The following is a 13,195-nucleotide window of genomic DNA, read 5'->3' as shown; positions in this document are numbered from 1 at the left end:
AACTTTGTTTGTAATAATACGGAAAATATTTTGTTGTGGTTGGCGTACCGCGTACGGTTGTGTAATACTTGCAATAATGCAATAACTCTGACATAATATGACATAATCAGTACAGTGTACATATTCATTTTATTCAGGATAAATGTTTTTGGTGCAAAAGTAAGATTAAACCGGGAGAAAATTAAGAATACACCAAAAACCAAGACCTAAAGCCACATTTTAAGCGGAAAAAAATGATCATAATAAAGATGATATTATTTGACCTTGTGGTGACTGGCTCAATGGGTGGTTAGCATGGCACCTTTAATTTCCATCTTTGTGGTCTCTTGGACACTCCAGGATCAATTGTTTTTGAAGGGTTTCTGGTAGGTTTTCACTCCTGATGGAACCCTCTCTTTGCATGCATAAGTTTTTTTTACATGGAAAGTTCCACAATGCATCTTTAAACTAAGAACCTAAACATACCAATATCCAATTTGATGATCATCCTAATACTTACTATACAAATATGGTGGTTTATCAAAATAAAAAAATTGGAAGCGGAATTGACTCTGTGCATGACTTCAAATCATATAACAACGCCGCCCAAGAAATGACTTTCTGTTTCGATGCAGCACGCCAAAATAAAAGCACCATCTCATTCATTAGTTCAGCAGTTCATTAGTTCAACTTTCTTTCTGCCTAACTATTAACAGACAAAACACTTAAAAGGTGTGTATTTAACTATATTCTTGTAATGTTGCAAGTACCTTCTGAACTAATCAATGAGACGAGCTGTGTGCTTTTATTTTGGTGTGCTGGATCAAAAAAGGAAGTCACTTCTTTGGCGCTGTTGTTATGATTTGAAGTTATGCACAGAGTCAATTAACACAAATGTAGGTGACCTGAAGTCGAGTAGAGGAGAGAAGAACATATTTTTCTTTCTTTTAGGGATTTCTTTTTTGCATACTTGTGTTTACTACATTTATTGGATGAAACCATTTGCAGTTTGCCTTTTACCAGGGCTAAGTGGTACCAAGCTTGGACTAAACATTGCCTAAACATAAACTTGGATGCCAGATCGAAGCTATCAATGTGACTCTCACAGCCAAATGGAGAATCTCTCCTTTAGTCTGCCATAACTTCAATTTCTTACCATCTTGTTTTGGGCAATTTTTCAAAAGCAATCGATTTGTGATGATTGTTGGCACAAATTGGGACCGTTTTTGCGCTCCCATTAGATTTTCTTTTCCTGTTGTCGAAGCACTGCAACTTTCCTCCACTGTACAATCCAGCCCCCACTTAGAGTGCATAGTGAATGATTTCATAGATACAGTTGTGGGACACTTGGGAGCTGCTGGGGGAGTCTGCAGATTGGCTATAGGGAAGTTTCTTGGCTCTAATTGGTGAAATGCTGGTACATGTGTTTCTGAAGCAACGGTCTTGGAGACGTCTGTCAGCCCGGAGCAGTGGAGTGAAAATAAAAGGAATGGTTGAAGCGGTGGATTGCGGCGCAGCGTGGGGCCTCACTGTTTATAAAATACGCTCTGGACATTCAATTTGAGTCTTATTCAGGTGGACAACTGACTGTGGTTTGGGTTGCAGACAGTGAAGCGAAACCCAAAAGAAATGTATAATGCTAATATGGAAATACTGTATATAAAAGAGATGAAAGACACATTTGTAGGAACATGAGTGGAAATGGCAGAAATCACAGAAATCTTTCAGTACCTCCGTTGTGCCTCGTGGCAATGGCGACCAATTCACATAATCAAAGAATGTGTATTGTTCTGGTTCAGGCTGTGGCAACAATCTCCCCAAAACCATAGCAGCAAATGGGAAGCATTTTTGCAATTTTTATTCATGCCATCCATGACCTTACAAAGTTACAGGTATGTCACCATCTGAATAAATTCAACTTCTATTCAATCATTTGAAAAGGAACTTGTTGTTATTCAGAAATTATTCACCAAAAAAACTCTTTCAGACACTGGTACAATATAATTTATTGTGAGCGAGCGTGAGGTGTGTGAGTTATGCAGAGTGTAAGTTGGCATCTTGACAGTTGTTCTCGCAGACAAAATAGTGTTTTGGCTGAACTCTGTATCATTAGCATTGACATTAAGCAGTATCTCACACTGTCAATAACTTGACACCATTCTCTACTGCTGCAAGACACAGGATTCATCCACATCCATAAAAAAAGTCTAATAAGTAAGTCCCAGTGCTACTTCTCCTCCTGTTTACAGATTTTGGCCTTCACATAAAAGTTCAGTTTTTGCCTCGGAATAGTTTTTCGACATACTGTTATTTGAGTAGTGACTAATTCTCTGGTGTATAGTTTGGCTGTCCACCATTAGCTCTAAGTTGCATATAGTAACTGATTTAAGAAAGTTTTATAGCGTCTGTCTTTAGTATTCTCATTTTCAAAGTTCATCTTTTTGTTTGGCCACCCACAGTTTCTGATGTTTCTCCTCTAAGGGACTAATTAAGCGTTTCTTATCTCTTTTTACGTTTCATATCTAAAATACACTCAAAGCACAGTTGGTATTTTTTCCTCTTTCTGTCTCAAGCTCAATCTTCAGTCTTTGCCCCATTAGTTATTTCAGCAGACATGTAACAGATACTATCATGGGTGCTCATTTCTCAAATCTCTATCCAATCCTTACTCTATAGTTACAGAACTCACATGCGCCGCGTCAGCACCATCCTAATCCCGGGAAGCTATCATTGGTATGCTACATGGAGGTGCACCTGTTTGGGGAGACTGCTGCTTGGCTGGCTTTGCTGATGCCGCCATTTTTTTCCCTCCCCCTTCCTCCAGGGTTCAGAGGTCATCACATCTCTCCCCTGACTTGACTGGTGCAGATTAAGTCGGCTCACTGCTGCTTGTTATCATTGAAGGCAGCGGGAGCTCTGTCCTCGCACGGCCGCAGCAGGACAGGGGAGAGTGAGAGAGAGGGAGAGACAGGACTTGCATGTTAATTATTCCAGACGCGAGCGAAACAGTAGGATGCAGTTCAAAATAAAGATGTCTTAGAGTAGATTGAAAAGTGAGTAAATTAGCTTTAGGAGGAGATAACCGTCTCTCTGAAGGCTTTGGTAGTATATAATGTGGTACTATATTCTAGGGCTTTTGTTTGTATCCCCGTGGTAATCAATTTAGTTATTTTGCCACCATAGATCTACATTGCAAACGCAGCATTTATGACGGAAAATCAAAACGTGTGTCGTATGTGTAAAAATAGCACGTACACCGATGTGACTGCGGAAGAGTCTAAATGAGCGCAGTGCTTTCTTTGGCGGTCCGCCAAGTTCCCTTCTCAACACCGTCTCAGTCTGAGCTTCGACTGAAACACATGAGGGTCTGTGAGCACTAGAAACGTTTTTGGACGGCAGCAGCAGCTATTTTTCTCAACTACTTAACTCCAACTTTCAAGGTTTGAAAACGATTCAGGTAGTGCATATCTAAAGCCGGGGTACCTGACTTTTTGCTGTTGTAAAATTAAATTGATATTTGCCATCACAGAGTTTGTTGTAAACGAAGCCATATCTTGTTGCATTGTCTTCACCCAATTTTTTATAGAAGAAGAAGAAGATCTTTATTTATTTATAGCGCCGCGGATGATAGAAGTAAAATCTAAATGAGGGCGTTTTATTTTGGGGGAGGTCCTCCCCTGCTTCACTTTGCCACTTCTCAAAGCTGTGTATGGGCATGAATTTTAGAGGCAGTTGTGGTGAACAGGTCTGAGCTCATTCTACACATTAGGACATGGCTGGAACATGTAGAGGGAGGAAAATACATAATTTTCACATTTTTAAACTCTGTATAGTCCCTTTTAGGCCCACCTTCAACTGAACATGACAAACGATGACCTGAATAGAAATAGTAATTTCACCCTATAATTAAAACACATTTAACCCTGTTATATATCCCAAACTACATTAGTTCTGTTGATTCATGTTGTCTATCAAAAAACATAAAAGCAAGTTATCAACAGGGGATCCCATTAGCACAAAAAAAACCCATAAAAAACTTTATATTTCTGTGTAACTGACCTTTTCGAGACCCAATGGTGGACGGGTGAGCATGGCGCCTTTATTTTTGATCACGGTGACATTTACAACGCTCAGGATCCATTGTGTAACCATGGAGAGCGTCCGTCAGCAGTGAAATCTTAACCAGAAACCCTAAAAACAATTGATCCTGGAGCGTCATAGAGGCCACTGTGATGGGAAGTAAAGACGCCATGCTGACCACCCATGTAGCAGCTGTTCACTAAAAGGTCAAATACTTTAATAAATCTGTAAATCTCCACCAAGTGTCAGCCATCTTAGACTGTTCCCTCCTTTTAACAACAACAGTTTATTTTTCCAAACAAATCCATTATTCTCTCCTTTCATAATTTTGATGACATTCTGTTAATTTCCTTCACAATTTGAAGATTTTAACGATTACTGTGGGCGAAGAAGACACATTTCCAAACCTAACTGCCTGAAAAATAAATAAATAACATCCTCTTATTCCCTCTTCACACAATTTGTGATCCAGCCCGCTTCAAAACTCTCTAAGTGACAGGCCCTTCATGTGATCGCACCATGAGAAATGGCACCTATTTTAAGAAACAAATGAACTGCCTGACATTACAACACCTGTTCCCCGGAGTGACACGGACCTCCTGCGTCGCAGTGAATTGACTTTAAGCCATCCTCACTGTTTTTTACACATTCAATAGTTCGGCTCCTGTGCACATTTCACATTGTCTCTTATTTATACTTCCTTGCGTACCCTCGGGTTCTCAGCGTCGTGTCTCTAAACGTCCCCAGAATTACTGCACAAGGAAATGGAAACGCTGCCTTTATTACTACAGCCTCTAGGAGAAGATGCCGCTGTGTGTTACAGTCGCGAATGTGGCGTGCGTTTTAAACAAGTCTTTGAAAGTTTCCCTCGAACAGAAAATAGCCAGACCAAAATATAAAATAACCCTTTTCTTTTTACTTCTTTTTTAATCAACTCTGAAATAATTAACATCAGGATTCCTTTGAAGCCGGTGCTATCGGAAATTAAAACTTGCTCTGCTTGTTTTAAGTAACTGTCGACAGCTTTATACAGTTTGATGCAATTAAACATCTTCTCAGTAATTGCAAACTGAACTTGTCTGTATCCAAATCTATAGCTTATAAAACTACTGATGTCTGAATGTTATATCTTTTATTGCTGATTGGATAATTAACATGGATGAGCTTGAAGTCATAGGTCCAGCCAAGCACTTACTGTACATTTATGGAGAATAGGAAACGCGTTTATTATGGTGTAGCTGTAATAGTAGTTTTAATTGTTGTAGTCGTTATGTTTAGTTTTTGTGTGTATGTGGAGGGAATACTTGACTGGGTATTATCTGATGTAGCAAACCTTTTACTGCTGTCCTGCTAATGTACTGAGAAAGTAATTACTGTATGTCTGCTGTCCTTGACGAGGGACATGATTTAGAGGATCATTTTTAGCAGCAATGTTTGCCCAAGGGCGGACTTCCGGTTCTCTGAGAACATAAGCGTTCAGAAAACATGTGAAAATGCCTTTTGTCGTCATACTTTTCCTAACAGACGCTGTTACGCAGACTGTGATAGTGCTCTGTTATCCTAATGATTGCAGAATATTTCTTGCTGCTCCGTTGACTTCCCGTAGAGCAGACTTCATTGAATGATCTCACTTAGAAAACATTGAACCAAACTTTTTTTTTTTAATAATACTCTTTCCTGTTGAAGGTTGAAAAGTGTAACGACTCATTCCATTCATAATGTATTACTTTTTTTTTTTAGAAAGACATTTTTACAGCAGTGAGTTGCTCTGTCTTGTGCAGAGGCAAATCTAATCTCTATGGAGCAGTTGCACCACACTGTCGGTATGAAGAAAGTCAGGTGGATAGTCAGATTTGAGCAAAAACATTGCAATTTTGTCACAGATGTTTTTCTTCAATCAATGGCGCAAGGCACGTGCCCCGACATTCACATTGTGTGAGTTGTAGTCTGTAATAAATACAGATGCTTTGATAAAAGTCCAGACAAACCACTCCTCACAGTCTAATTGATAAAAAGCCTTTATACAATATGTTCTTTTTTAGCTATTTACATTAAAGCAGTACTAAGTAACTTGTTTACCTTAATTAATCCTTTTCGTAGTCCCTCTGGGGGTAATACAAGTGTTATTGGTATGATTGGGGGGTCTTTCATCTCCCCCGGTGTCTCTGACCAGAAAACCAGAATTGCAACTTTGCTCCCTTCGGGTCAGAGGCCCCAATACACACTAATGGAATCACAAAGAAGAAGCTAACAGGATAACGGGCAAAGCTAACTGCAGGCAAACGCCACTTAAACAGTATTTACAGCCAAGATGTTGTGAAAAAAACTTATCTCCATTGCGTAATTGGATGTACAATATGTCTCTGTCTTTTCAGCGTAGTATTTACTCTAAACAGACAATTAATGAAAAACACAGCATGCTACGACACCTGCAGTGGCGCTTATGGCCTCTAGAGGCATGAGTTACTTAGTACTGCTTTCTCAGAACAGTTTCTTTAGCTACAAATGTTTTCTTTGTATTGTTCTCCTCATCCAAACCCTCCTTTTCTCTCTATTGCAGGATGCTCTTCTTCACTGACTATGGGAACGCCGCCAAGCTGGAGCGCTGTAACATGGACGGCTCAAACCGCACTCGGCTGGTGGACCACAGGATTGAACAACCCACGGCCCTAACCCTGGACCTGCTCAAGAAACTGGTCTACTGGGCCGATGCCTACCTGGACTACATCGAGGTGGTGGATTACAATGGCAAGAACCGGCACTCCATTATCCACGGGAGTCAAGTGAGTGTCACATTGCAGGGTTTGGAGCTAATACTTCTCTCTCTTTCTCTTTCTCTTTCTCTTTCTCTCTCTCTTTCTCTCTCTTTTGTCTTTTCCCGAGGGCTTACATATCCATTGGCGCAAAGTCAGCGGGAACAGCCTGTCTTATCGTTCCTTCCTGACTTCATTTAAACCCCTCTAAATTGTCACACAACAGGACATTTCGTGGTGTCTAATTTGTCGCTTTATCACCGAGAGACAGGTGGTATATTCAGTACATGTCGTAACGCACTCATTTTTGCAAGAACTTCAAAGTCTTGAGGACACGTTTTGTTCATTTGTCTGTCAAAGTAAAAACGTATCAGCTGTTCCGCCTGTAGCACACCTCTGAGGCTTTTCATCACACATTACCACCGTTCATTAAAATATGCTTTTATGCACAAAAGGTGCCCACTCGTCAGTGGAGAAGGAGCATGTTCATCTCAAGCACTTTATTGTGCGTGCAGGTGTTCTTTGCATAATGCTACCCTTGATTTGCTTGTGGCCTCATTAAACCTACTAACACAGCTAAATTTGGAATTCAGTGTACCCCTTTGCCTTTTCATAATTTAAGATTTAATTGGTTGTTTTCAGTTTCTAGAATATGATTATGCCACCTATTGCAAATCCAGTATAATTTTTCCTGGATCGATTATAAAACAGTACTAAGTAACTTGTTTACCTTCATAAATCCTTTTCGTTGTCCCTCTGGGGGTAATACAAGTGTTAATGGGATGATTGGGGGGTCTTTCATCTCCCCCGGTGTCTCTGGCCAGAAAACTACAATTTCAACTTCCCTGCCACCGGATTGGACTCACCAATACACACTAATAGACTCATGAAGAAGATGCTGGCTAATGGGCAAAGCTAACAAGTGCCACTTAAACAGTATTTACAGCCAAGTTTGATTGAAAAAAAAAAAGATCTCCATTGTGTCATTGGATGTACAATATCCCTCTCTCCCTTTGTCTTTTCTGTCAGTGTAGTATTTACTCTCACGGACAATTAATGAGTAAAAAAAACGTAACATGCTACGACACCTGCAGTGGCGCTTATGACCTCTAGGGGCACGAGTTACTTAGTACTGCTTTTTGGTCTAATATAAAGATGTATTAGTTAAAAGCTCCATGACAACACCAATCACAACAAAGGATATTTATAAAATGAGTAGACATTTCCTTATGTGCAATATTGCATTGACAATTCCTGTCTTTCTCACTCTTTTGAGCAACTTGTCAGGATTATTATCCGACCGCAGCACTGGGTAATCCCAGTGCTAAGCCGCAAGTCCCTTCTCCCAATCTTTAGATAGATTCATTGTCTGGAGTTCCTAGCTGGAGGATTTGTCAATTAATTGATGGGGGGTAACCAAAGTTCCAAACAGGCAGACTCCATACTGGTCCCACCCTGTCCCGGAGTTCAAGCCAGGAACTTCTTGCTCTAAAGCAGGAATTGCTGATGCGCAGGCCATTGGAAACTTTAATCAGATGACAAACTCCAAATGTGGTTTAAACAAGCATTACAAACCTACAGCATAAATGAAGAGCATTCTTATCTAACCGTATCCTATCCTTTATTTATACACCACTAATTTGCATGAGAGACTTGTTTCAAACATATCAATTATAAACACTACAAATAAAAATGCAAAAGTTTCACAAATACATCATGCAACAATTCCCGGTAGACACATTTTCCAGACCTTTTAATAAATTAATCTCGAAATTCTCTAAGTGTGGCCAGGCTGGACAGCTTCAGGTCCTGCTGAATGAAGCCTGTTCCAGCTGGAGGGACCTGAGAAGCAGAAAGCCTTTGTACCCCAGCTCTGTGGGCACTGCTGGGACACTGAAGGACACAGAGTCCTGGGACCGGAGGCCGCGATGGCTCACTCTGCGTGCGAAGTAACGTGACAAGTATGACAGTGCTAGTTGGAGAATAGATTTGTAAATAGAGTGCAATGCGCGATTCCAAAAGCGCCATCATACCGCATTAAACTAAAGGACTTTCCCCTGTCTCTCTTGCGACCAGCTGTGGGGTGGCTCATGAGGCAGTTTTGGGTTGGCAAATTGAAGCCTATTTCTCAGGGTTGGGTGGGTCAGAGTTTATTTTTTTAAAAACTTAACTAAAACCACTCATCTAAAAACTTGAAGCCTGCTTATGATGCCAATTCCCGCTGAGAGAAATGCATGAGCGCTTTGTTGTTCTTTTCGGGACGCGCGTTTCTCGATGCCCCTGATGTATTGCCACAGTCCGGTGAACCGAGGTGCAGTGAACACAGCTCATCCAGCCATGTGCATGTCAGTCGGTCAAATGAAGCATAGAGCTGGCTGTGTCAGTGCCTCCCATAAGAGTCCCTGACCCCACACGATCTGCCAAATGTTACAACCCCTCCATGACTTTGTGTGTTTGCTGTATATTTGTATTTTGTGGTTATTGCTTTAGACCGGAGGCTAAAAGCAAAAAGTTTGGAAATCTGTGCGCAGAATGATATAATAGTTTTAAGCAAAGTGATGTTATATAATTTTGGGGGGCTGTGGGTTAAGTGCTTGCCCATTAATCAGCAAATAGGCGGTTCTATCCATGTGCATACTGTGCATACTATCCATGTCAAGCTGAGATGATTAATTTGGTGTGCATTTAGAGCTCTTGTCATATCCATGCACAGGGTTTTGCAAACTTAGACTAAGACACTGACCACAGTATTCCATTTATTGCTTATTTATTTTACTTGGATCTTCTTCCACATCAAAGAGAACGTACAAAACTTAACAAAACACATGAAAAAAAACCTTGGCCTGGAGCACAAGATATGGACTACATTTGTACCTTCTGACTATGCACGGTTCTCTATGTTAAAATACACATCTCTCGATATATTTAAGGTCATGTTTCTTTTGTTCCAGGTGTCACACATTGTTGCTCTCTCCGTGTTCGAGGATTACCTGTATGCCACCCACTCAGACTTCTCCAGTGGGACGACCTCCGTGGACCTACTGCAGATCCATCGATTCAACATCACAGCGGAGCCTCGCACCCTCACCAGCCTGGGGAACAGTCCAGCCCTGCGTGTTTACCACAAACTCACTCAGCCAAAAGGTAAAGGACATTTCATATGGAGGTTGCATGTGGCGCAACTCTATAAAGTCAATTTCATCAGAAGGGATATGTATGTGTCATTTGGGCTCAAAGGGGTTGGTGTATTGGCATTTAAAGATTTCTATGCCTTTTTTAATATCATTCGCAGTCAGGAGTCATTCATGTGAAGTGGACGCCTATGGAAGACCAGGCGGGTGCTCCCATCTCTGCCTTCTCAGCGGGAGCTACAAGTCACGGAGCTGCCGTTGCCGCACGGGATACACCCTGGGATCAGATGGACAGTCCTGTAAAAGTTAGTACATTTGTTCTGTTCTGGCATGTGACAAATAATGGCACGTTTCATAACTCTGGGTTGGCACTTATTTGGTTTCTGTCATGGTCTATTGCCACAAAAGAATGTCTAATCATAGATGGCATGTGGCTGGGACCTAATCAGCCAGAAGAGGAACGCTTTTTGTTGGATGGAACTGTAGAATATCTAGTATAAGTAATTTTGTATGTACAATATCACCTGTCCAAATATAAATTATAAATAAACTTTACCTTTGTATTTGCTTTGTAGACAGTCAGGCATGGATTATTCCTATATTGCGCATTATGCATTATTATGAGAAATGTGCTGAAATAGAGTGTTACTTAAAGTGACCTTTTTTGTCTTAAAGTTCCCCTCCACCACCCCAGCCTCCCAAAAAACGCAGATCCCAAATGCATCAACAAATAAAAGTGGTCAATCAGTATTTAGATACAACAAATAAACATAATTCAGTCATAATGTAATGATTGTTTGGCCATTTAATTTCTTATCTAATGACCTGGCCCTCTGACCAGACAAGGATACCCAGACCCCCCCTAACTGGCCACCAGGTTGGGAACCACTGCTTTTGAAGAGGGGTCCCATAAGCAACTGCTGACCTGCAATTAACCTTTCCATGATGCATGTAATCGTATTAGGATTTTGCCATTCATCATTATACCAACATTAGGGGTGTGTGAATATCACCAAATGAGGATACCTCTGTATACAACATTGTGTTTTTCTATATACATTATATGGAATCGGTTGTCTCCTATTACATCTATCCTGTTGTAGACTATGCATTCAGACATTTTCTGACATACTTATTGTTGGGTAGGATTTCATTTGTCCTGGTGGACAAATGAAATTCATTGTAGTAGAAGTAGATTCCAAAGTCAGCCAGCTTGCTTCACCAGACATGTTAAGTTCAGTTAAGTTCACGACTTCTACTTCTACTCCTACACTGATGCAGTATATAATCCCTTCTCCTTATAATGAGATAGTCAAAAAATACAGGCATGCTCTGGTTTTTGTCGATACTGTCTCCAAATAGCTGCTTTAACTGGCATTCTCCTCCTCCTGGGCAATGAAATCAGAATGTTGAGGTAGTATCATGTCTGGATGAATGGATTGTTTCACAAAGGGTACCGGGCATAAAACCTTAGCCAAATCAATACGTTAACCATTTCAACAATGGGAGATGAACTGCTGTGGCGAACACTGCGCTTGTTATTGCCACAAATACAATTTCAAACACAATTTTCAGTTTGTTTTCCCAATGATTTCTTCCACTCTTCAGCAGTGCCCCTAATGAACAAAACCACTGACACATCTCCTGAAGAAGTGACAGGGTACAGTACAGCGGGGGACTTAACCGCTCTACATGGCCACATTTTTTTTTTATGTATCGGCACGTGCCTCTAAAGGTCATCTGTCACATTATTTTGCCATTCTGGTTCTCCGTTTCTCTCCGGCCGCGCTTTGACAGTTGCAGAGAGATGAACGCTGCTGGACACGGAGCCATTTTAACAGTGACGCTCCCCTATCGATCTCCCCCATCCCGCCTGATTGATTATCGCCATAATGAGCTTTTAAGTTGGTCCGCATTTGTACGTCTCCCTGATCAATCGCTGGACATTGTACAGTTGACAATAAAAGCAAGAAGATCAAATTGATGACACTATCCGAGAGGCGCCCACCAACGCTACATTTCACATTTCGATCGGGCCTAACAGAGCGACGGGGAGGTCCGCCGTGGCATTTTTGATTTATTTCCCTCCTGTAGATGGTCTGATGACACAAGCTATCCCTGCCTCTCTCTCTCGCTCCACTCTTTTGGTATAATGAGATTTGGTGCTAAATGGTAGCGCTCCTTCATACAGCAGCCTTGATATCTAGGTCTAATTGTCTCCTGGGTAGTCGGTCTTTCCCTCACAAGAAAAAACATGATAAATGGAAGTGCGGATGTGTGGTCCTCACCCCCAGCATCTCGGTCTCTGGGGGAGGGGCTGGGGGTCTGCGCTTCTCAGTGGAGGCCCTCCTTCATTCCTCCTCCATCCCTCTATGGGGCGTCCCACAGGGTTAGGCAGAGCACACAGCCCCCAAGAGCACGGAGGCGGGGAGGCTAGCTCAGCTTTCTTGGCCTCTCCTGTTTGTCTTGTCTCGTATTTTAGAGCTGTGGTCCACATAGGTGGAGTTGTTCTGGTTGGATTTGTGATGTCGGGTAAAATCGGTGTGCAGAAGTGTTCATGACTTAGTTATGTACTTGGGCCGATATAGCAGCTGGCCGATATATCGGGCCGATAATTGGGTATAGTCAATACACGCTGTTGGACGATATCGGCCTTTTTATCGGCCGATATTTCCGCAACCGAAAGTGACAGACAGGGAAGAGCTTTAATATGAGCCCTCCCACAACTTTCTTGGCCTCAGAGGGACGGAGAAACACTGCGGTGAAAATTGGTCAAACGTTTGTACATCTATTCTGTATGTATTTTATGTTGCAGACCTTTGCATATAATTTCGGAATCATAAGAGATAGAGACTTACCTTTTTTTGTTTTGGAAATTTTGTTTTTCAAAAGCTCACCTACTAAATAAATATTCTGATTAAATCAGCCCTATGCCCCTGATGTCACAGTTAAACACTGACAGATTTAGAAATATCATACATATATTATAAACGAGACATTAGAAATATTTGGCCAAAAGTATCAGTGGTACATGTCGGCATTGGCCATTCATGATCGGCATTAGCCGACCTCTGTTAGATATATTTCTATATATTTCTATGGTTGAAACCTTTACTATAATTATACATGTTTAACTGTAGGCTTTTTGAGAGATAAAAGAAAAAAAAATACATCAAATAAAATAACTTAAAATAGCAGCCTTAATATATTGGCTGTCGGCCATGCCAACCCTCTTCATATCAGTATCGGACC

The 13,195-nt window shown here is 41.2% G+C and overlaps 1 protein-coding gene across 12 annotated transcripts in view; it reads left to right on the top strand.

The window, feature by feature from the left end:
- lrp1bb (low density lipoprotein receptor-related protein 1Bb) overlaps positions 1–13,195 on the top strand; it is a 451,054-nt gene that overhangs the window by 205,598 nt on the left and 232,261 nt on the right. For all 12 annotated transcript variants that reach the window (XM_079563322.1, XM_079563321.1, XM_079563329.1 and 9 more), the window contains 3 exons: positions 6,620–6,842; positions 9,764–9,956; positions 10,105–10,248. In XM_079563322.1, coding sequence (XP_079419448.1) covers positions 6,620–6,842; positions 9,764–9,956; positions 10,105–10,248 — 560 coding nt within the window. The remainder of the gene's footprint in view (positions 1–6,619; positions 6,843–9,763; positions 9,957–10,104; positions 10,249–13,195) is intronic.

The sequence above is a fragment of the Gobius niger genome (genome assembly GCF_951799975.1).
Source record: "Gobius niger genome assembly, chromosome: 9".
In the NCBI taxonomy this organism is placed as follows: domain Eukaryota; kingdom Metazoa; phylum Chordata; class Actinopteri; order Gobiiformes; family Gobiidae; genus Gobius; species Gobius niger.
This window is presented reverse-complemented; position numbering and strand designations above follow the sequence as displayed.